General features: G+C 42.0%; 1 protein-coding gene, 1 long non-coding RNA gene and 14 other non-coding genes across 16 annotated transcripts; 1 reads left to right on the forward strand and 15 right to left on the reverse strand.

The window, feature by feature from the left end:
• Window positions 1-2,411: 2,411 nt before the first annotated feature.
• trnaw-cca (transfer RNA tryptophan (anticodon CCA)) lies at window positions 2,412-2,483 on the reverse strand. The gene has a single exon. It is a non-coding gene; the product is annotated as a tRNA-Trp (tRNA).
• Window positions 2,484-5,300: 2,817 nt separating this feature from the next.
• On the reverse strand, window positions 5,301-6,361 carry LOC137188774 (uncharacterized). The gene is made up of 3 exons (XR_010929512.1): window positions 5,997-6,361; window positions 5,451-5,857; window positions 5,301-5,375 (listed from the first exon to the last, which is right to left on the reverse strand). It is a non-coding gene; the product is annotated as an uncharacterized lncRNA (long non-coding RNA).
• A 622-nt stretch (window positions 6,362-6,983) lies between these two features.
• On the reverse strand, window positions 6,984-7,055 carry trnaw-cca (transfer RNA tryptophan (anticodon CCA)). The gene has a single exon. It is a non-coding gene; the product is annotated as a tRNA-Trp (tRNA).
• A 901-nt stretch (window positions 7,056-7,956) lies between these two features.
• Window positions 7,957-8,028, forward strand: trnaw-cca (transfer RNA tryptophan (anticodon CCA)). The gene has a single exon. It is a non-coding gene; the product is annotated as a tRNA-Trp (tRNA).
• Window positions 8,029-9,019: 991 nt separating this feature from the next.
• trnaw-cca (transfer RNA tryptophan (anticodon CCA)) lies at window positions 9,020-9,091 on the reverse strand. The gene has a single exon. It is a non-coding gene; the product is annotated as a tRNA-Trp (tRNA).
• A 636-nt stretch (window positions 9,092-9,727) lies between these two features.
• Window positions 9,728-9,799, reverse strand: trnaw-cca (transfer RNA tryptophan (anticodon CCA)). Its single transcript has one exon. It is a non-coding gene; the product is annotated as a tRNA-Trp (tRNA).
• A 546-nt stretch (window positions 9,800-10,345) lies between these two features.
• trnaw-cca (transfer RNA tryptophan (anticodon CCA)) lies at window positions 10,346-10,417 on the reverse strand. Its single transcript has one exon. It is a non-coding gene; the product is annotated as a tRNA-Trp (tRNA).
• A 770-nt stretch (window positions 10,418-11,187) lies between these two features.
• Window positions 11,188-11,259, reverse strand: trnaw-cca (transfer RNA tryptophan (anticodon CCA)). The gene has a single exon. It is a non-coding gene; the product is annotated as a tRNA-Trp (tRNA).
• A 536-nt stretch (window positions 11,260-11,795) lies between these two features.
• trnaw-cca (transfer RNA tryptophan (anticodon CCA)) lies at window positions 11,796-11,867 on the reverse strand. Its single transcript has one exon. It is a non-coding gene; the product is annotated as a tRNA-Trp (tRNA).
• Window positions 11,868-12,420: 553 nt separating this feature from the next.
• trnaw-cca (transfer RNA tryptophan (anticodon CCA)) lies at window positions 12,421-12,492 on the reverse strand. Its single transcript has one exon. It is a non-coding gene; the product is annotated as a tRNA-Trp (tRNA).
• A 614-nt stretch (window positions 12,493-13,106) lies between these two features.
• trnaw-cca (transfer RNA tryptophan (anticodon CCA)) lies at window positions 13,107-13,178 on the reverse strand. Its single transcript has one exon. It is a non-coding gene; the product is annotated as a tRNA-Trp (tRNA).
• A 1,384-nt stretch (window positions 13,179-14,562) lies between these two features.
• Window positions 14,563-14,634, reverse strand: trnaw-cca (transfer RNA tryptophan (anticodon CCA)). The gene has a single exon. It is a non-coding gene; the product is annotated as a tRNA-Trp (tRNA).
• A 1,318-nt stretch (window positions 14,635-15,952) lies between these two features.
• trnaw-cca (transfer RNA tryptophan (anticodon CCA)) lies at window positions 15,953-16,024 on the reverse strand. Its single transcript has one exon. It is a non-coding gene; the product is annotated as a tRNA-Trp (tRNA).
• A 966-nt stretch (window positions 16,025-16,990) lies between these two features.
• Window positions 16,991-17,062, reverse strand: trnaw-cca (transfer RNA tryptophan (anticodon CCA)). Its single transcript has one exon. It is a non-coding gene; the product is annotated as a tRNA-Trp (tRNA).
• Window positions 17,063-17,388: 326 nt separating this feature from the next.
• Window positions 17,389-17,460, reverse strand: trnaw-cca (transfer RNA tryptophan (anticodon CCA)). The gene has a single exon. It is a non-coding gene; the product is annotated as a tRNA-Trp (tRNA).
• A 1,192-nt stretch (window positions 17,461-18,652) lies between these two features.
• LOC137189475 (atrophin-1-like) lies at window positions 18,653-20,148 on the reverse strand. The gene is made up of 5 exons (XM_067599366.1): window positions 20,048-20,148; window positions 19,905-19,960; window positions 19,532-19,822; window positions 18,803-19,389; window positions 18,653-18,727 (listed from the first exon to the last, which is right to left on the reverse strand). Exons 1-5 carry the CDS (start codon window positions 20,071-20,073, stop codon window positions 18,713-18,715), a joined length of 975 nt encoding a protein of 324 aa, XP_067455467.1. The 5' UTR covers window positions 20,074-20,148; the 3' UTR covers window positions 18,653-18,712.
• Window positions 20,149-21,134: the final 986 nt, after the last annotated feature.

A 21,134-nucleotide genomic window follows, 5' to 3' on the forward strand; every position in this document is an offset into this window, starting at 1 on the left:
TAAACATGAAACCTTCTGATCTGGAGTCAGACACACCAGAATATAGAAAGATGCCATACAAATGAAATGTCTATCACTGTAGCCTGAGCCTAGATACGTGTAGAAGGGTTAGTCTCGCCTTCACCTCACTTTTACCTGCCTAGGCCCACGTAGTCACTTTTACCTGGCTGGTCACGGCCACTTATGTCACTTCCCCTTTTTGTTAGTATGTTACTTTCCATATAAGGGAAACGCCAACAGCGCAATCAGGTCCCATTCAATTACCATCTGGGCACATTATAAATACTCATTGAATACACACACAGAGAGAGGTGTTTTCCCGTCAAGTGTGCCAGAGTGCTATAGTCCCCGGTGATCAGCTGGCAGACAGGGAGTTTGGTCTTTCTGTTCGAGGTGCAGACAACCCCAGCTTTTGAACATCCAGATCCGTGGGAGACAGATTTCACTTGTAGAGGGGTCCAGTGCAGAGGAGCAGTTGAGCTGCACCATAATTGGCCGGGGTTATTATGGCAGAGGATAGTTTGCTACTGTTTTTCCTATAGTTTTTTTTGTTATTATTTTTTCTCTTCTTGGTTTCTTTTGTTTAGTTATATTTAGTGTTGTTTTTGCCTCTTTTGGTTTAGTATATTTTGACTGATTGTAGGATTGGTTGATTTGTGTTATCAGACGAACCCACTGCACCTGAAGGACCTCGTTAGGTATATTAATGCTGTCTCTGTGCCCCTTTATTTAGCTTCAGATACCTGGGCTGTACTGTGTGGGGGCTCTAGCCATATGGGTTGTTGTGCACCTGCATGCAGATAAGTATTACATGGCACCTAGGGGTGTTAGTTTGGTGTGTGTGTGCGTGTGTGTTTGCAGTGGTGGCAGTGCTGTGAAGGCACATGGTGATATAGTCGTGGAAAAAGTGGTTATCCTGTACCAGTCAGCCTGGCTTGTTAATATGTTTTTTTTGTTTTCCTTTAGAGTGAGGAGTATTTTGAATATATATTTTTTTATTATATGCACAGACACAGCATGATCGTGAGGGTGTGTGAGGCATTTTAACTCTTAAATACCTACTTGGCAGATATTAACTTTATTCTATTAATAAATTGATCTCTGGTTGTATTACAACGCCACTGTCATTTTTATAAATTGATCCTTTTAAATAAATTTTGATACAATTGGACTCGAAGCCACGTCTCTGTTTAATTTCTTTACACTTATCTGTGTGTTGACCTGTATAGAGTAGGTGGTCTTGGGGGGAGCCCGGGTTAAGGTGGGATTAGCCTTACCCTCCAGTTAGGCAGGTCACATTTGGTTCCTTTATGTCCATCAGCTTAAATACACAACAACCATATATATGCAGGCAGCTGACACAGTACAGGAGAAAACAATCAAGTGTGTTATTAAGGGGATGGGCCATGACAAGCCTCCACAAGAGATACAGAGTATATATTCTCCAAAACTCTTCTAGAGGGATGAACTCAGTTCTTCCAAAATATATTCCCTCATTTGGTGTTTAGATGGTGGTGGAGAGTGCCATCTAACACTGGTCTAAAATGGCCAATAGAAGTTTGATTGGGTTTACATTTAGTGATTGCAAAGATCACTCAGTGCCCAGGGGATAATGGTATTGTCATCCTGGGAGACAGCACTACCAAACCACAGAGTAAAGGTAACTTCTCAGAATACCTATACCTGATTGCACTCCCTCAGCTTGACTGTAAACAGTCCTCTTGAAAGATTAACAATGCTTAAGCCCTCCACCTGTTCATATGAAAGTGGCCATCTGTGACCTTGATGTGATTTGAACATGCAACCCTCTGATCTGGAGTCAGACGCGCTACCATTGCACCACAAGGTCTGTTGGTCACAGTTTAAAAAGGAGGTCATACAAGTAAAAGGTCTATTATTGTATCAGCCAGCAGGATTCAAGCTTGAGCCAATATACTGCTCTGTTTTATGTCTATTACCTGGTGTTAATTAGTAATGCTCATATTTTCCATTACTGGTTCTAATTTTGCATTATTATTCCAATTATACAACTTATTTTGCCCTTGCAACATTTTGTTATTTGAATGCTGGTTCGGCATCTGGCATTAAACACATGGAGGAAGACCTTGACCCAAGACGTCCATGTGCCACTCAGGGCGTTCTTCTTCGAGAAGATATTCCCTCATTTGGTGCAGTCTATGACATGTCACTTCAAAACTCGCCACCAGTGTTCAGTTCAGCTTTGATGACAGAGAAGGTCATAGCACATGATTCACATCACTTATCAAACCAATGAGTGACACTTTATGCTCCATAATTTGGGGCATTGTCATCTTGGAGGAGGTCAGTGCCATCTGGATACATGTGTTTGATCACAGAATAAATGTGACCTCTCAGTTGCTCAGAGTAAGTCACAGACAGTTGTAACCGTTTGACCCTGACGTGATTTGAACACGCAACCTTCTGATCTGGAGTCAGACGCGCTACCGTTGCGCCACAGAGTCTGCTGTCTCAACCTGTAAAAGTGTTTTAGGTGGATGGCATTTTTACAATCTTACAATCTCACAATTTCATTTGGCAGATGCTTTTATCCAAAGCGACGTACATCTGAGAGCTGACAAAACACAAACAGGGATCTAGAGAGAACAACGAGAGTAAGCGCTATAAAGCTAAGTTTGACTCCGATTGGATGTAGATGTGGTGCACAGAGGCAATGCATAGAGTGCACAGATTGCTTAGAAGCAATTTTTTTATTTTTTATTTTTTTGTATTTTTGATTTTTATCTTCCTTAAGTCCATCAAGTGCAGAGGTGTTCGTGAAAGAAGCTAGGTCTTTAGTCTTTTCTTAAAGATTGAGAGGGACTGTGGATCAAACAGAGTTTGGTAACTCGTTCCACCACCAGGGAACTACAGAAGAGAAGAGTCTAGCTAGTGACTTAGGGCCCTGTTGTGGTGGTGGTATCAGGCGCCTTTCATTGGCAGAGCGCACTGAGCATGACGGAGCATAGACCTAAGGGAGTTTTGTAAGTGAGTGTCAGGGTTTTGAATTTGATGCGGACAGCAACTGGGAGCCAGCGGAGGGATATGAGCAGCGGGGTGATGTGCTGTTTTGGGCTGATTGAAGACCAGCTGTGTCGCTGCATTCTGGACACACATGTGGGAAGGCCTGCCAGTAAGGAGTTGCAGTAGTCAATACGTGATATTACAAGAGCCTGTACCAGGAGTTGTGCTGCATGCTGGGTTGATTCAAGCTGGACACTGATGTTTTGTTATATAAAGGGACTGCCTGGGATGACAAGGAGCTCGAAGGTTGAGTTGGTGGCGTTCTTTCATCCATGCCGATATATCGGCAAGGCATGACGAGATCCGAAGTGAGACTGTGTGGTCTTTCGGTGGGAACAACTGGAAGAGTTGGGTATCGTCAGCATAGCAATGGTATGAGAAACCATGGGAGCAGATGATTACGCCAAGTGAGGTGTTGTATATTGAGAAAAGAAGGGGACTGAGCATTAACCCTTGGGGAACCCCTGTGGATAAGCCGTGCGGTTTGGACACTTCTCCCCTCCAAGATACTCTAAAATATCTCTCTGAGAGGTCGGACATGAACCAGCAGAGGGCAGATCCTTAGATACCAAGCTCAGTGAGTGTGGAAAGGAGGATTTGGTGGTTAAATGTGTCAAAGGCAGCTGACAGATCAAGCAGCAAAAGGGCTGAGGACTGACCAGCAGCTCTGGCTGTGCGTAGTGATTCCATAACTGATAGGAGTGCAGTCTTGGTAGAGTGCCCCCGCTTAAAGCCAGACTGATTCGGGTCATACAGGTTGTTCTCAGAAAGGAATTCAGAGACTTGTTTCAAGACTGTGCACTCAAGTACCTGGGCTGGGTTGAGTGTTGGTTTTTGAGCAGCAGGGTGACTTGAGCTTGCTTAAATGTGGCGGGGGAAAACGGAGTGAGGAGTTGATGATGTGCGTGACTGTGGGGTTAAGTGTACGGGAAATGGTCTGTAAAAGGTTGGATGGTATAAGGTCCAGTGGACAGGTAGTGGGACGAGAGCCAAGCAAAAGTTTGGAGACTTCCTCCTCGGTCAGAGGGGAGAATGAGGAGAGTGTGGCCCTATCAGCTGGCAGCTGCAGGCTGAGTTGGTCAGGCTCAGAGAACTGGTTACTGATGGCAGAGACCTTATCAGTAAAAAATTAGGCGAACATGTCTGCAGTGGGCAGAGTGGAGGGCAGAGGAGGAGGCGGATTGAGGAGTGAGTTAAAAGCAGAGAACATTTTCCACGCGTCTGTGGCACCACAGATCTTGTTCTGATAGTAAATGGCCTTAACAGTTTTTAAACTGGAGGAGAATGAGGCTAGGAGACCCTGATAGTCACTGAGGTCAATGGGCTCTCTGGATTTATGCCATTTTCTCTCTGCTGCTCTGAGTTCCGCCCTTTGCAGTTTTTTTGATCCAAAATCTATAAATCATCCAAGTCACAGAGGGCAACATAGCATGATAGTATCATCTGTTTGTATGGAAGCATCTGTTGTGTGGCAAATTTTCTAGTCAGGAACAACATTGAGAAAGCTTCAACTCCATTTTCTGTCAATAACCTAGTCACTTAAGGTAATACATTAGGTAAGAGTTTGACTCTGATGTGATTTAAACAACCATCTGATTTGGAGTAAAATATTCCCTCATTGCATCCTCAGATCTGCAATTATTTACTGGTATAATAAAATATCATTTTCTATATCTAATTTTTAGTTATTTCCCAGTTTGCCCTTGCAACAATTTGCTGATACCTGTGTGATTTGATGTTTGACATTCAAAATGAAGTTTTTGGCCCCAGATATTTCCATTGTGGTGGAGAGGGCAGTGTCAGATCAGTCCATAAATCTAAGCTGTGTTTTGGCCCACCGCTAATGGTTCAAGCTAAGAGCTCACTGGTAACTACAAAATTCATGCTTCAGAGAAGTCTGCACCATGTAGTTTGGTGAACTACAACATGCAAAGCTACATATTTAGCATTCCATATTGCAATGTTAAGGTGACATTGAAATTCAGCTTCTTTGACATACAAGTGTTGTATCTCAAAAGAGTTTTAGTTTCAAGCACAACCTCAAGCCCCATGTTGTATACTGTACACCGAGTAATTTATAAACTGCATGTTCTTATACAACTCTTATTTACAAGCCTGAGTAAGTTTTAATATGCAAAAAAAGGGACCACCAAGACAGTTTTCCAGAATGTAACTTCCTTTCCATTTTGACCAGTAAACATTTAGTTTTGTAAAATGCTTGCTGCCCTCTGAAGGGTAACAGTAGTCTTAAGCCAGAGTATTCGACAAGATCTTTATTGAATTCAGAGAGCTTTGCTCATGCTGATGAGATCCACCACTTAGTACCCATGGCCCTGAAAGACAGGAAAGAGCAACATTAGTACAAGTAACAATAAGGCTTAATATTGTTGTCTTACTGTCTAGCTTACCTTGCTCAGGTTGTATCCACCAGTTTGGCTATAAATTGGTACTTCATACCGCTGCCAGTGCTGCATGAAGCTGCCATGAGAAGGAGCAGATACGCCACCTGTTGCACCACCTTGTCCATAGGGAGCCATCACAGGTGGCCTGGGGTCCTCAAAGCTCTGGGGGACTGCAAAGGTCTCAGTCTTCTGTGCAGGACTGGGGTTATTGGAGACGTGGTATCTGATGTAGTGAATGTCATGCCAGTTGTCATTCCTTGCTTGTTGCTGCTGAAATGACTGTGGCTCAAGGATACTGGTTGGTCCAGGTGGACTCACTTTCTGAGGTCTATTGAAGCCAATGCCACGAGTGCCACCTGATATCTCCTCACCCACAGAGCAGATACTGGGAGGTGCAACAGCCCAGTTGATGTCTGAGTAGAGGAATTAAGAGAATTATTAGCAGTTTCCAATGAAACTCCTACCATAGATAAAGAATTTGTTTAATTCATTTAGAAACAAGACCTGCCACTAATAGTTGATGTAGATCCAAAAAAGCACTTGAATTGTTACCTTGTGAGCGTTTATATGTGCTGCAGCAGGCTGAGTGAGAACGAGAGACCAGGCTTCAACAGGAAGTGCAGCAGCTCGAGGAACAGCTGAAAATATTCAGAGGCAAACCCATGCTAAAGCTGATGCAGACACCTGACAGCAGCTGCTCAGTGATGCAAACACAATTATCTCAGCACTCAGAGCAGCTTGGATCAGAGCACCAGTGATGTCAAAGACACAACATCATCACAGCAACTGCAGGACTCCACTCTGCAGCGTCAGGAGTCCTTCAAGAGATTCCAGCACTATATAGAGACCTATTCAAATATAACTACAGAGCCCTGGACAAGGCCCTGAGAGTGCAGCATTCCCTGATGCACCTTTATTTAACCTCCTTTCCTAAACCCCTTTGTGAGGCAGGTTGAAAAGCAGCCCCGACCAATCAGAGCCTAATCAGTTAATGATGGACAGCTGCTGGTGAATGACTCTCAGGTAAGATGGATCAGCTTATAAATATATCAGTGGCTTCTTGTGTATCTGTCCCACTCTCTACATCAGAGGATCACAACTATACATGCGTTGCACATTATATGTTTGTAAAACTTGAGGACTTGCTGCTGTTAAATAGGTGTCTTGTTAACCATCTGGTCACTCATGGAAACTACAGAAAGTTTGACCTTGATGTCAAGTTTGACTCTTCTGATCTAGAGTCAGACATGCTACCATTGCACCACAAGATGGTCTGCTAATGGTATCTTAGATGGATGCTATACAAGTGGCCAAATCAAGATACACTGATGAAGGCCTTGGCCCGAGACATATGTTCTTTGCACAAAGATATTTTCTCACATGGTGTTTTGATGATGGTAGAGGAGAATATTGCCTGATTTGAGTTTACATTTAGTGATGCATAGACAACTCATCAAACTCATGGTGACTGCAAATGTTCCTCATGAAGTATTAACAATGCTCAGGCCAACCACCTACTCATTTGAAGGTGATCACTTGTGACCTTGACGTGATTTGAACACGCAACCTTCTGATCTGGAGTCAGACGCGCTACCATTGCGCCACAAGGTCTGCTGTTGACAACTGTTGCAGCAGGATTCAAGCCTGAACTGAGATACACTGATGAAGACTTTGGCAAAAGACACTGTGCTCTTCATGCAGAAGATATTTCCTCATTTGATGTTTTGACAATGGTGATGGAGAGTGCTGTGCTTAACATGTCACCCCAAAATTTATCATAGGTGTTCAGTATAGCTGAGATCTAGTGACAGCAAAGGCCAAAACATATGATTTACATTATTTTCATTATCTTACAATGTCACAATTTCATTTGGCAGTTGCTTTTATCCAACGCGACGTACATCTGAAAGTTAATACAACACAAGTAAGGATCTAGTCAAGAGAGAGCGTGAGTAAGTGCCATGAAGCTAAGTTCAAGTCTGATAGGATGTAGGTACCAACAGGCAGTGAATTTCAAACACATGTATCCTGATGGCACTGACCTCCTCCAGAATGACAATGCTCCAAATCACAAAGCATGAGGTGTCACTCAGTGGTTTGATAAGTGATGTGAATCATGTGCTATGGCCTTCTCCATTATCAAAGCTAAACTCAACACTGATGGCAAGTTTTAGAGTGACATGTCATAGACTGCACCAAAGGAGGGAATATCTTCTGTAAGAAGAACGCCCTGACTGGCACATGAATGTCTGGGTCAAAGTCCTCCTCTGTGTTTAATGTCGGATGCCAAACCAGCGTTAAAGTAACATAATGTTGCAAAGGCAAAATAAGTTTTATAACTGGAATAGTAATGCAAAATTGGAACCAGTAACACCACAATAAACATATTAATAAGTAAGACTACATAATGGACATAAAATGGAGCGGTGTATTAGCTCAAGCCTGAATCCTGCTGGCTGATGCAATAAAAAACATTTTATTTGTATGATCCCATTTTTAAACTGTCATAACAGACCTTGTGGCGCAACGGTAGCGCATCTGACTCCAGATCAGAAGGTTGCGTGTTCAAATCACGTCAAGGTCACAGGTGATCACCTTCCAATGAGCAGGTGGTTGGCCTGAGCATTGTTAATGCTTCATGAGCAACATTTGCAGTCATTGTGAGTACTATGAGTGGTCTATGCAATCAGTAAATGTAAATCCAATCAAATGTCTATGGTACTTTTTAGACCAGTGTCAGACTGCACTGTCCACCACCATCTAAACACCAAATGAGGCAATATACTTTGGAAGAACTGACTTCATCCTTCTAGAAGAGTTTTGGAGACGTGGAGAATATATACCGAAGTGCTCTGAGTCTTTTGTGGAGGCTTGTCGTGTTAATAACATACTTGATTGTTTTCTCCTTTACTGTTTCACTCGTCTGCATATATATGGTTGTTGTATAACTAAGCTGATGGACATAAAGGAACCGTATCTGGGCTACAGTGATAGACATTTCATTTGTATGGCATCTTTGTATATTATAGTTTGCGCAATTCAAGAGAAGAGTCTAGCTAGTGACTTAAGGCCCTGTGGTGGTCATTGTACCAGGTGCCTTTCATTGGCAGGGCATAGTGAGCGGGTGTAGACCTGAATGAGGGAGTTCAGGTAGGCAGGAGCTGTTTTACTTGCTGTTTTGTAAGCGAGCATCAAGGTTTTAAATCTGATTCAGGCAGCAACTGGGAGCCAGTGGAGGGATATGAGTAGCAGGGTGACGTGCTGTTTTGGGCTGGTTGAAGACCAGCCGCGCTGCCGTGTTCTGTATCATCTGCAGAGGTTTGAATCTTAATGTGGGGAGATCTGCCAGAAACTACTGCAGTCAGGACAGAAATGTTTCATCATACAGCTGCTCAACTCCAATGCAATTTGAACATGAAACCTTCTTATCTGGATGCCATACAAGTGGGTCTACATTTAGTGATTGCATAGATCACCCATTCTCATCAAACTCACTCACAGTGGCTGTAAATGTTGCTCATGAAGATTTAACAACACTCAGGTCAACTACCTGCTCATTTGAAGGTGATCACCTATGACCTTGATGTGATTTGAACACACAACCTTCTGATCTGGAGTCAGACGCGCTACCGTTGCGCCACAAGGTCTGTTAGGACAGTTTAAAAATGCAAGTAAAATGTTTATTATTGCATCAGCCAGCAGGATTCAGGCTTGAGCTAATATAATGCTCCATTTTATGTCCATTAACTAGTCTTACTTATTAATACGCTTATTGTGCTGTTACTGGTTCTAATTTTGCATTACTATTCCAGTTATAAAACTTATTTTGCCCTTGCAACATTTTGTTGTTTGAATGCTGGTTTGGCATCTGGCACTAAACACAGAGGAAGATCTTGACCCAAGACGTCCATGTGCCAGTCAAGGTGATCCCTCCTCAATCCTCGATCCGCGCTCCTCGAAGCAGAAGCAAGTGATTTGGGACGCTTATCAAAACGGTGCACCAGGAACAACTTCCGGTTCAGGCGAGGAGCGAGGAGCAAGGAAAGATCAAATAAAAGACTTGAGATGTACCCTATGACATGTCGCTCTAAAACTTGCCACCAGTGTTCAGTTCAGCTTTGATGACCAAGAAGGCCATAGCACATGATTCACATCACTTATCAAACCAATGAGTGACACTTTATGCTCTGTAATTTGGGGCATTGTCATCTGGATACATGTGTTTGATCACAGAATAAATGTGGCCTCTCAGTTGCTCAAAGGAAGTCACAGGTGCAACTGTTTGACCTTGACATGATTTGAACATGCAACCTTCTGATCTGGAGTCAGACGTGCTACCGTTGCGCCACAAGGTCTGTCATGATATTTTAAAAATGCAAGTAAAATGTTTATTATTGCATCAGCCAGCAGGATTCAGGTTTGAGCTAATATACTGCTCCATTTTATGTCCATCAACTAGTCTTACTTATTAATACGCTTATTTTGCTGTTAGTGGTTCCAATTTTGCATTACTATTCCAGTTATAAAACTTATTTTGCCCTTGCAACATTTTGGCATTTGAATGCTGGTTTGGCCTCCGGCACTAAACACAGAGGAAGACCTTGACCCAAGATGTCCATGTACCAGTCAGGGTGTTCTTCTTCTAGAATATATTCCCTCATTTGGTGCAGTCTATCGCTTTAAAACTTGCCATCAGTGTTGAGTTCAGCTTTGATGACCAAGCCATAGCACATGATTCACATCACTTATCAAACCAATGAGTGACACTTTATGCTCTGTAATTTGGGGCATTGTCATTATGGAGGAGGCCAGTGCCATCTGGATACAGATCATGTGTTTGATCACAGAATAAATGTGACCTCTCAGTTGCTCAGAGTAAGTCACAGAGAGTTGTAACCCTTTGACCCTGACGTGATTTGAACACGCAACCTTCTGATCTGGAGTCAGACACGCTACCGTTGCGCCACAGAGTCTGCTGTCTCACACTGTTATGACAACTTAGAACCAACTTAGAACCATGTTATACAAGTACAATATCTATCACTGCAGCAGGATTCAAGCCTGAACCAAGATACACTGATGAAGACTTTGGCCAAAGACACTGTGCTCTTACGTTAATGTGGAGAGACCTGCCAGTAAGGAGTTGCCATTGTCAATGCATGATATTACAAGAGCCTTTTGATGGGGGCATTAGCATCTTGAAAGAGACTACTGCAGTCAGGAGACAAAATGTTTCATCATACAACTGCTTGACTCTAATGCAATTTGAACATGAAACCTTCTTATCTGGAGTCAGACACACCAGAATTGTGCAAACTATAATATAGAAAGATGCCATACAGCTGAAATGTCTATCACTGTAGCCCAGATATGGTTCCTTTATGTCCATCAGCTTAAATACACAACCATATATGCAGATGGGTGACACAATAAAGGAGAAAACAATCAAGTGTGTTATTAACAGGTTCAGCCACAACAAGCCTCAGAGCACTCAAGTATATATTCTCCATGTCTATTCTAGAGGGATGAACTTACTTCTTCCAAGGTATTATTGCTTCATTTGGTGGTGGAGAGTGCAATCTAACACTGGTGTTTGATTGGGTTTACATTTAGTGATGCATAGACCACTCATGAAACTCACTCACTGTGACTGAAAATGCTGCTCATAATGCTCACAGTGACTCCTCATGAAGTATTAACAATGCTCAGGCCAACCACCTGCTCATTTGAAGGTGATCACCTATGACCTTGATGTGATTTGAACACACAACCTTCTGATCTGGAGTCAGACGCGCTACCGTTGCGCCACAAGGTCTGTTAGGACAGGTTAAAAATGCAAGTAAAATGTTTATTATTGCATCAGCCAGCAGGATTCAGGCTTGAGCTAATATACTGCTCCATTTTATGTCCATTAACTAGTCTTACTTATTAATACGCTTATTTTGCTGTTAGTGGTTCCAATTTTGCATTACTATTCCAGTTATAAAACTTATTTTGCCCTTGCAACATTTTGGTATTTGAATGCTGGTTTGGCCTCTGGCACTAAACACAGAGGAAGACCTTGACCCAAGATGTCCATGCACCAGTCAGGGTGTTCTTCTAGAATATGTTCCCTCATTTGGTGCAGTCTATCACATGTCGCTCTAAAACTTGCCATCAGTGTTGAGTTCAGCTTTGATGACCAAGAAGGGCATAGCACATGATTCACATCACTTATCAAACCAATGAGTGACACTTTATGCTCTGTAATTTGGGGCATTGAGGTGGCCAGTGCCATCTGGATACTTGTGTTTGATCACAGAATAAATGTGGCCTCTCAGTTGCTCAAAGGAAGTCACAGGTGCAACTGTTTGACCTTGACATGATTTGAACATGCAACCTTCTGATCTGGAGTCAGACGCGCTACCGTTGCGCCACAAGGTCTGTTATGATATTTTAAAAATGCAAGTAAAATGTTTATTATTGCATCAGCCAGCAGGATTCAGGTTTGAGCTAATATACTGCTCTATTTTATGTCCATCAACTAGTCTTACTTATTAATACGCTTATTTTGCTGTTAGTGGTTCCAATTTTGCATTACTATTCCAATTATAAAACTTATTTTGCCCTTGCAACATTTTGGCATTTGAATGCTGGTTTGGCCTCCGGCACTAAACACAGAGGAAGACCTTGACCCAAGACGTCCATGTACCAGTCAGGGTGTTCTTCTTCTAGAATATATTCCCTCATTTGGTGCAGTCTATCACATGTCGCTCTAAAACTTGCCATCAGTGTTGAGTTCAGCTTTGATGACCAAGCCATAGCACATGATTCACATCTCTTATCAAACCAATGAGTGACACTTTATGCTCTGTAGTTCGGGGCATTGTCATTATGGAGGAGGCCAGTGCCATCTGGATACAGATCATGTGTTTGATCACAGAATAAATGTGACCTCTCAGTTGCTCAGAGTAAGTCACAGAGAGTTGTAACCCTTTGACCCTGACGTGATTTGAACACGCAACCTTCTGATCTGGAGTCAGACGCGCTACCGTTGCGCCACAGAGTCTGCTGTCTCAACCTGTTATGGCAACTTAGAACCATGTTATACAAGTACAATATCTATCACTACAGCAAGATTCAAGCCTAAACCAAGATACACTGATGAAGACTTTGGCCAAAGACACTGTGCTCTTACGTTAATGCGGAGAGACCTGCCAGTAAGGAGTTGCCATTGTCAATGCATAATATTACAAGAGCTTTTTGATGGGGGCATTAGCATCTTGAAAGAGACTACTGCAGTCAGGAGACAAAATGTTTCATCATACAACTGCTTGACTCTAATGCAATTTGAACATGAAACCTTCTGATCTGGAGTCAGACACACCAGAATTGCGCAAACTATAATATACAAAGATGTCATACAGCTGAAATGTCTATCACTGTAGCCCAGGTATGGTTCCTTTATTCTCCAAGTCTCATCTAGAGGGATATAGTTAGTTCTTCCAAAGTATATTGCCTCATTTGGTGGTGGAGAGTGCAATCTAACACTGGTGTTTGATTGGGTTTACATTCAGTGATGCATAGACCACTCATGAAACTCACACAGTGACTGCAAATGTTGCTCATGAAGGATTAAGAATGCTCAGATCAACCAGCTGCTCATTTGAAGGTGATCACTTTTGACCTTGATGTGATTTGAACACGCAACCTTCTGATCTGGAGTCAGACGTGCTACCGTTGCACCACAAGGTCTGCTATTGACATCTGTCATGACAATTTAGAACCATGCTATACAAGTACAATATCTATGTAAGGGACCGAGCTGGCAGACAAAGGAAACTCAGGTGGTTTCAAAAAAAGAGGGTTTTTATTTTACCCAAAAAACGCAAAAAAGGTACAAATGACAATATATGTAAATAAAGTTCAGGGCCCATAAAAGAGGTCAAATAAACAGAACTCAACAAAAGTGAACTTAACCCTGCTAACAGACCTTTCAAAATGTACACAAAGGGGAACATATATACTGGCTGATCAGACCATAACACAAGAGGGGTAACTGACAAATGACAAACAAAAAAACCCCAACAGAATTCCCCCCCAAAACAGGTTAACTCAACTAAGATCAACTAAACCAAAAATACCCAACTAAACATTCAATAAAGAGAAACAAACAATATGACTAAACTTGAAATAAACAGTTCCTCCCTGTGAGGTTTCAGGACTTGGTATGACCCAATTGGCCACTTCCTGTATTTAACCATTGCATGTCCTGATGCACATCCTTTGCCCAGGCCTGGCCAGATGTCCTCCAGGAGCAGCACCCCAACACTGGTAACTCAAAAAATGAAAATTAGAACAACTTAAACTAATGACATATAACTTGACCAAATGTGCGCGCTACAAATAGAAACTAATGTACTGCCAAACTGTAAAATAAAATGAGTATGATGTATGAAACAAAATCCAATGTGTTGTTATTTATTTGTATGTAATGTGAAATGTAAAATTAGCTAACTGAGGAAAAAAATGAACTACAGATGTAAAAGAGACCAAAGTGTGAGTGCCAGCTGGGATACAAACTTCAATGCAGCTGTGTGGCTGCAAGTGCGGCTATCACAATCTATCACAGCAGCAGGATTCAAGCCTGAACTGAGACACACTGATGAAGACTTTGGCCAAAGACACTGTGCTCTTACTGTAATGCGGAGAGACCTGTCAGTAAGGAGTTGCCATTGTCAATGCATGATATTACAAGAGCCTTATGATGGGGGCATTAGCATCTTGAAAGAGACTACTGCAATCAGGACAGAAATGTTTCATCATACAACTGCTTGACCCTAACGCAATTTGAATATGAAACTTTATCTGGAGTCAGACACACCAGAATTGCGCAAACTATAATATAGAAAGATGCCATACAAGTGAAATGTTTATCACTGCAGCCTGAGCCCAGATATGGTTCCTTTTATGTCCATCAGCTTAAATACACAACAACCCAATCTAACACTAGTGTTTGATTGGGTTTACATTTAGTGATGCATAGACCACTCATAACACTCAGTGACTGCAAATGTTCCTCATTTCAGGATTAACAATGCTCAGGTCAACCAGCTGCTCATTTGAAGGTGATCACCTATGACCTTGATGTGATTTGAACACACAACCTTCTGATCTGGAGTCAGACGCGCTACCGTTGCGCCACAAGGTCTGTTATCACAGTGTAAAAATGGGGTCATACAAGTAAAATGTTTATTATTGAATCAGCCAGCAGGATTCAGGCTTGAGCCAATATACTGCTCCATTTTATGTCCATTAACTAGTCTTACTTATTAATGCTCTTATTTTGCTCTTACTTGTTCCAATTTTGCATTACTATTCCAATTATAAAACTTATTTTGCCCTTGCAACATTTTTTTATTTGAATGCTGGTTTGTGTGGTGGCCGCACCACATGTGAGCACCAAGTGTTAGTAGTTTTCTTTTTAACACTTAACGTACAAACATTTCAAATAATGACAGTACACATAGTCTTTTGTTTTCATACAGCACACACTTCATTATTGACAGTTTGTTTGCTAATTTGAGTGCACGCATTTTGGTTAACATTCTGTCATTAATATTTCTTGCTTGTGTTAAATCATGCTTTACCTTTGTCTTTTTTTTCATGGATCCGGCGAGTTCTCCCTCTGGCCAAACTAGTCGGCATCGGTAAAGATGGCCTCTTATACTGTGGCAGGCAGGAAGTGGAAGAGGCCAACCGGGCGTGCCAGAGGGGAGTCTGCCTAATTACTTTAAGATGTCAAGTTTTATTTTTCTTGCTTTTGATAGTTAGTTTGGTTGTAAATAGTTTCTTGATTTAAATCTTTGTTGCAATTAATGTTTATGATATAGAGATAATTGTTTATTCCTGCCCCTTCTTTTATGTCTGTGTAGACTAGCCTGTGTGTATATAAACCCCCCTTATGTGTCATTTGTCAGGTCTGTTATGTTCAGGTCAGGTCGCTTTTTGTTTAGTTGACCTCAATTTGAGTTAAAGGGTCCTAGTTATTTTGAAATTACTTTCCTCTATTTTTTCTATTTTTGTATTTTGAAAAAAATTATTTAAGTTGAAATTAACTTGTAAATAAATTACTATTTTTTGCTTTATACACCTGGTGTTCTTGAGTCTTACTGCTTGGTCCCTGACAGTTTGGCATCTGGCATTAAACACAGAGGAAGACCTTGACCCAAGATGTCCATGTGCCAGTCAGGGCGTTCTTCTTCCAAAAGATATTCCCTCATTTGGTGCAGTCTATCACATGTCACTATAAAACTTGCTATCAGTGTTCAGTGCAGTTTTGATTACCAAGAAGGCCATAGTATGTGATTCACATCACTTATCAAACCAGTGAGTGACAGCTCATGCTTTGTGATGTGGGGCATTGTCATCTTGGAGGAGGTCAGTGCTATCAGGATACATATGTTTGATCAGAGAATAAATGCAACCCTTCAGTTGCTCAAAGGAAGTCACAGGGAGTTGCAACTGTTTGACCCTGACGTGATTTGAACACGCAACCTTCTGATCTGGAGTCAGACGCGCTACCGTTGGGCCACAGAGTCTGCTGTCTCACACTATTATGGCAACTTAGAACCATGTTATACAAGTATATTATCTATCACTGCAGCAGGATTCAAGCCTGAGCTGAGATAAACTGATGAAGACTTTGGCCAAAGACATTGTGCTCTTCATGGAAAAGATATTTACTCATTTGAGGTTTTGACAATGGTGGTGAAGAGTGCTGTGATAAACGTGTTGCCCCAAAATTAGGTGTTCAGTTTAGCTTACATCTGGTGACAGCAAAGGCCAAAACATATGATTTAAATTATTTTCATGCCCTTACAATTTTACAATTACAATGTTACAATTTCATTTGGCAGTTGCTTTGATCCAAAGTGACATACATCTGAGAGTTAATACAACACAAGCAAGGATCTAGTCAGGAGAGAACAATGTGAGTAAGTGCCATAAAGTTAAGTTCAAGTCTGATAGGATGTAGGTACCAACAGGCAGTGCACAGAGGTAACGCCTATTAACGAACTACAGAAGAGAAGCGTCTATCTAGCGACTTAAGGCCCTGTTGTGGTGGTTGTGCCAGATGCCTTTCATTGGCAGAGTATAGTGAGTGGGAGGGAGTGTAGACCTGAATGAGGGAGTTCAGGTAGGCTGGAGCTGTTTTACTTGCTGTTTTGTAAGCGAGCATCAAGGTTTTGAATCTGATTCGGGCAGCAACTGGGAGCCAGTGGAGGGATATGAGTAGCAGGGTGACATGTGCTGTTTTGGGCTGGTTGAAGACCAGAGCCTTATGATGGGGGAGATGAACTCATTTCTTCCAAAGTATTTTGCCTCAATTGGTGTTTAGATGATGGTGGATAGTGCAGTCTGACACTGGTCTAAAATGTCACATAGAAGTTTGATTAAGTTTACATTTAGTGATGCATAGACCACTCATAATGCTCACAGTGACTCCTCATGAAGTATTAACAATGCTCAGGCCAACCACCTGCTCATTGGAAGGTGATCACCTGTGACCTTGACGTGATTTGAACACGCAACCTCCTGATCTGGAGTCAGACGCGCTACCGTTGCGCCACAAGGTCTGTTATCAAAACTGGGTCATACAAGTAAACTTTTTATTATTGTTTATAATTGCATCAGCCAGCAGGATTCAAGCTTGAGCTAATATACCGCTCCATTTTATGTTCATTAACTAGTATAACTAGTTACTTATGAATGCTCTTATTTTGCTGTTACTGGTTCTAATTCAGAATCAACTTATCAAACCACTGAGTGACACCTCATGCTCCGTGATTTCGGGCATTGTCATTATGGAGGACGCCAGTTCCATCTGGATACATGTGTTTGATCACAGAATAAATGTGACCTCTCAGTTGCTCAAAGGAAGTCACAGGGAGTTGCAACTGTTTGACCCTGACGTGATTTGAACACGCAACCTTCTGATCTGGAGTCAGACGCGCTACCGTTGCGCCACAGAGTCTGCTGTCTCACACTGTTATGGCAACTTAGAACCATGTTATACAAGTATAATATCTATCACTGCAGCAGGATTCAAGCCTGAACTGAGATAAACTGATGAAGACTTTGGCCAAAGACACTGTGCTTTACGTGCAGAATATATTTCCTCATTTGACATTGGTGATGGAGTGCTGTGCTTAACATGTCACCCCAAAATTTATCATAGGTGTTCAGTTTAGCTGAGATCTAGTGACAGCAAAGGCCAAAACACATTTACGACTTTCATGCTCTTACAATTTCATTTGGCAGTTGCCTTTATCCAAAGCGACGTACATTAATACAACACAAGCCAGGATCTAGTCAGGAGGGAACAACGTGAGTAAGTGCCATGAAGCCAAGTTCAAGTCAAATAGGATGTAGGTACCAACAGGCAGTGCATAGAAGCAGATTTCTCCCCCCCCCCCCTTTTAATACATCAGGTGTGGAGGCATTTGTGGAAAAGCTGGGTCCTAGGAATGGGGAGGGACTCTGCAGATCAAATGAAGTTTAGTTACTCGTTCCACCACTGGGGAACTACAGAAGAGAAGAGTCTAGCTAGCTACTTAAGACCCTGTTGTCGTGGTTGTACCAGGTGCCTTTCATTGGCAGGGCATAGTGAGCGGGTGTAGACCTGAATGAGGGAGTTCAGGTAGGCAGGAGCTGTTTTACTTGCTGTTTTGTGAGCGAGCATCAAGGTTTTGAATCTGATTCAGGCAGCAACTGGGAGCCAGTGGAGGGATATGAACAGTGAGGTGACATGCCTCTCAGTTACTCAAAGTCACTGAGTTGCAACTGTTTGACCCTGACGTGATTTGAACATGCAACCTTATGATCAGGAGTCAGATTCAATACCATCGTGCCACAGAGTCCTGAGTCACAATCAGTGCTTTAGGGAGATGACATTTTGATCCAAAGTCAATCCTCCAAGTCACTGAAGGCAACTGTGCATTTTATGTTACATAGCATAAGCTATCAACTGCTTGGATGGAGGCATCTGTTGTGTGGCAACTTTTCTAGCCAGAAGGAACATAGAAAGCTTCAAAGCCATTTGCTGCAATAATCCTTATGAATCTTTTACAGTTTTCCAGGATGTAACTGCTATTTTGACCAGTAAACATCTAGTTTTGTAAAATGCTTGCTGCCTTCTGAAGGGTAACAGTAGTCTTAAGCCAGAGTATTTGACAAGATCTTTATTGAATTCAGAAAGCTTTGCTCATGCTGATGAGATCCACCACTTAGTATCTATGGCCCTGAAAGACAAGAATGAACAAACATTAGTACAAGTAACAATAAGGCTTAATATTGTTTTATAATGTCCAGCTTACTTTGCCTGGGTTGTATCCACCAGCTCGGGAATGAGAAGGAGCAGAAACCCCACCTCTTGCACGACCTTGTCCATAAGGAGCAATCACAGGACGCTTCACAGGTGGCATGGGGTCCTCAAAGCTCTGGGGGACTGCAAAGGTCTCAGTCTGCTGTGCAGGACCGGGGTTATCGGAGAAATGGTATCTGATGTAGTGAACGTCTTCCCAGTTGTCGCTTCCCTGCTCGTTGCTGCTGCTGTAGTGACTGACTGTGCCCGGAGGATACTGGCCGGTCAGGAACATGTAGTCGTAGTGAGGGTAAATATTCCAGCTTCCACCAATGCTGGACTCTGGCTGAGGTTGGCTGGTGAACCCTTGTCCAGCAGAGATTGGCGCTGGAGGAGGCAGAGGAGGGAGCAAGCCTTGTTCCTCGGTCTCCCTCTGGTAGTCACCGTTCTCAAAGGCTTGCTCAAAATGGGACAACTCTCCTGCCTGGTACACTGGTCCAGGTGGAGGAAGAGGTGGACTCACATTCTCAGGTCTACTGGAGCCAACACCATGAGTGCCCACTGACGAGATACTGGGAGGTGCAACAACCCAGTTGATGTCTGAGAAGAGGAATAAAGAGAAAATGAGTAGCAGGTTCCAATGAAGCCATGTTCAAGAATTTGAATCCAAGAGTAATCAATAAGCCAAGAGCTGCTGGTAATAACTGATCTAGATCCACAAGACAAAAAATAGATTTGTTACCTCCTGAGGCAGGTTGGAAAGCAGCTCCAGGCTGTGTTGAGCTGGCAGGGCTGTTTGTCAAAGAGCTACCACCGTATCCTGACAGAGCAGGCCCAGAAGAGGAGCTAGAGCTAAAGGACGGTGCTGGTTTTCTCTGAACACCAGTCTGAGTGGAACTGGGCGCCCACTGTGGAGCAGGCAAATAAGCTGGTCCGGAGACTCCTTTAGAAGGATCATTGTAAGGCATCGCAGCTACAGGTGCAGACTGGCTAGAGCCAAGATAAGGGCCAGCATTGGTATTATAGCCTGGGGCTGAGCACAAGAGAAAAAGTTCATTAGAAGACAGTTCAACTGAAAACATAACATTTTCCTGTAGTGGATGGTGATAGTTTACCATGCTTAAGAGGAGTGCAGCATATATCCACAATCAGCAAAGCAAAGAGGGAAGCCCTGTGATCATTTTAAAAAGACAACACATCAACAAACATCTCCCAGCAAACATTTACAAAACTACTTGAAAAGACACCAACTGCTTACCCCGAGAAGAACCAAGCAGTCATCATGTTGAAGGCCAAGACTAAAGAACCTGTCAAATGTGAAGGGTTATAAATGTTGCCAGAGATCAGCCTGACCAATCAGAGCCTAATCAGTTAATGATGGACAGCTGCTGGTGGATCGGCACTCAAATGTCAGCAATTAGTCTAACATGAGTCAGGTGCAAAAGGTTGATGGCTTCCCTTTGTTATCTCAGTTTGTGCAGATGCTGGGTAAATAAATTGATGTTTTATTTGTGTTTGTTGACATTTTGTTTGACAGATTTTTGTGGCTTTTTAAAAACCTAATTCAGACATTAATCCATTCAATTCCTCTGAAGTATACCTGACCACAATGTCACATGTTGGGCAAAGTTTTGTCCTTTTACTGTTAGGGCACTTAATGTAACACTGTGAAATTATGAAGAAATATTTCACCAAATGACCTGAAATAAATGATGGAATAATAACTGCAATATCATATGGGAAATCTATCTAAGCCTGACATTGATTATCCTTTGTATCAATATACACATAGCTTGTGTTAGTACTAGGGCTGGGCAATATATTGATATTACATCGATATTGTGATATGAGACTAGATATTGTGATATGACATAACTGTCGTCTTTTCCTGGTTTTAAAGGCTGCATTACAGTAAATTGATGTAATTTTCTGAACTTACCAGACTGTTCTAGATGTTCTATTATTTGCCTTTAACCTCTTAGTCATTATATCCACATTACCGATGATTATTTATCAAAAATCTCATTGTGTACATATTTTGTGAAAGCACCAGTAGTCATCTCTACAATATTGATATCAAGGTATTTGGTCAAAAATGATTTCATCCATATTGCCCAGCCCTAGTTAGTACCAACCTTCTTTCTACATTATAATTATTCTAGTTATTTTAATTTTACCAGTCTTTTTTTTAATACTATGGCCATTTAACTCTGCTTACCCTGTATTTTATTTTTTTATTTCAGTTTTTTCCAGTTTATCATCATTACTTCAATAATTTGCACTAAGTTTATTCATTCACATTCTCCTCCTGCCTGTTTTGAAAAGTGCTATATAAATAAAGTTTA

This window comes from Thunnus thynnus, chromosome 9 (genome assembly GCF_963924715.1).
Source record: "Thunnus thynnus chromosome 9, fThuThy2.1, whole genome shotgun sequence".
NCBI classification, from domain to species: Eukaryota; Metazoa; Chordata; class Actinopteri; order Scombriformes; family Scombridae; genus Thunnus; species Thunnus thynnus.

What these genes read in the sequence shown, in the direction of transcription:
- LOC137189475 (XM_067599366.1), bottom strand. Translation starts at nt 20,073, where the DNA reads ATGATGACTGCTTGGTTCTTCTCGGG. An exon ending in ACTGCTTGGTTCTTCTCGGG is followed by an intron (nt 19,961 to 20,047) that starts GTAAGCAGTTGG and finishes AAATGATCACAG; the next exon opens with GGCTTCCCTCTTTGCTTTGC. An exon ending in CTGCACTCCTCTTAAGCATG is followed by an intron (nt 19,823 to 19,904) that starts GTAAACTATCAC and finishes TCTTGTGCTCAG; the next exon opens with CCCCAGGCTATAATACCAAT.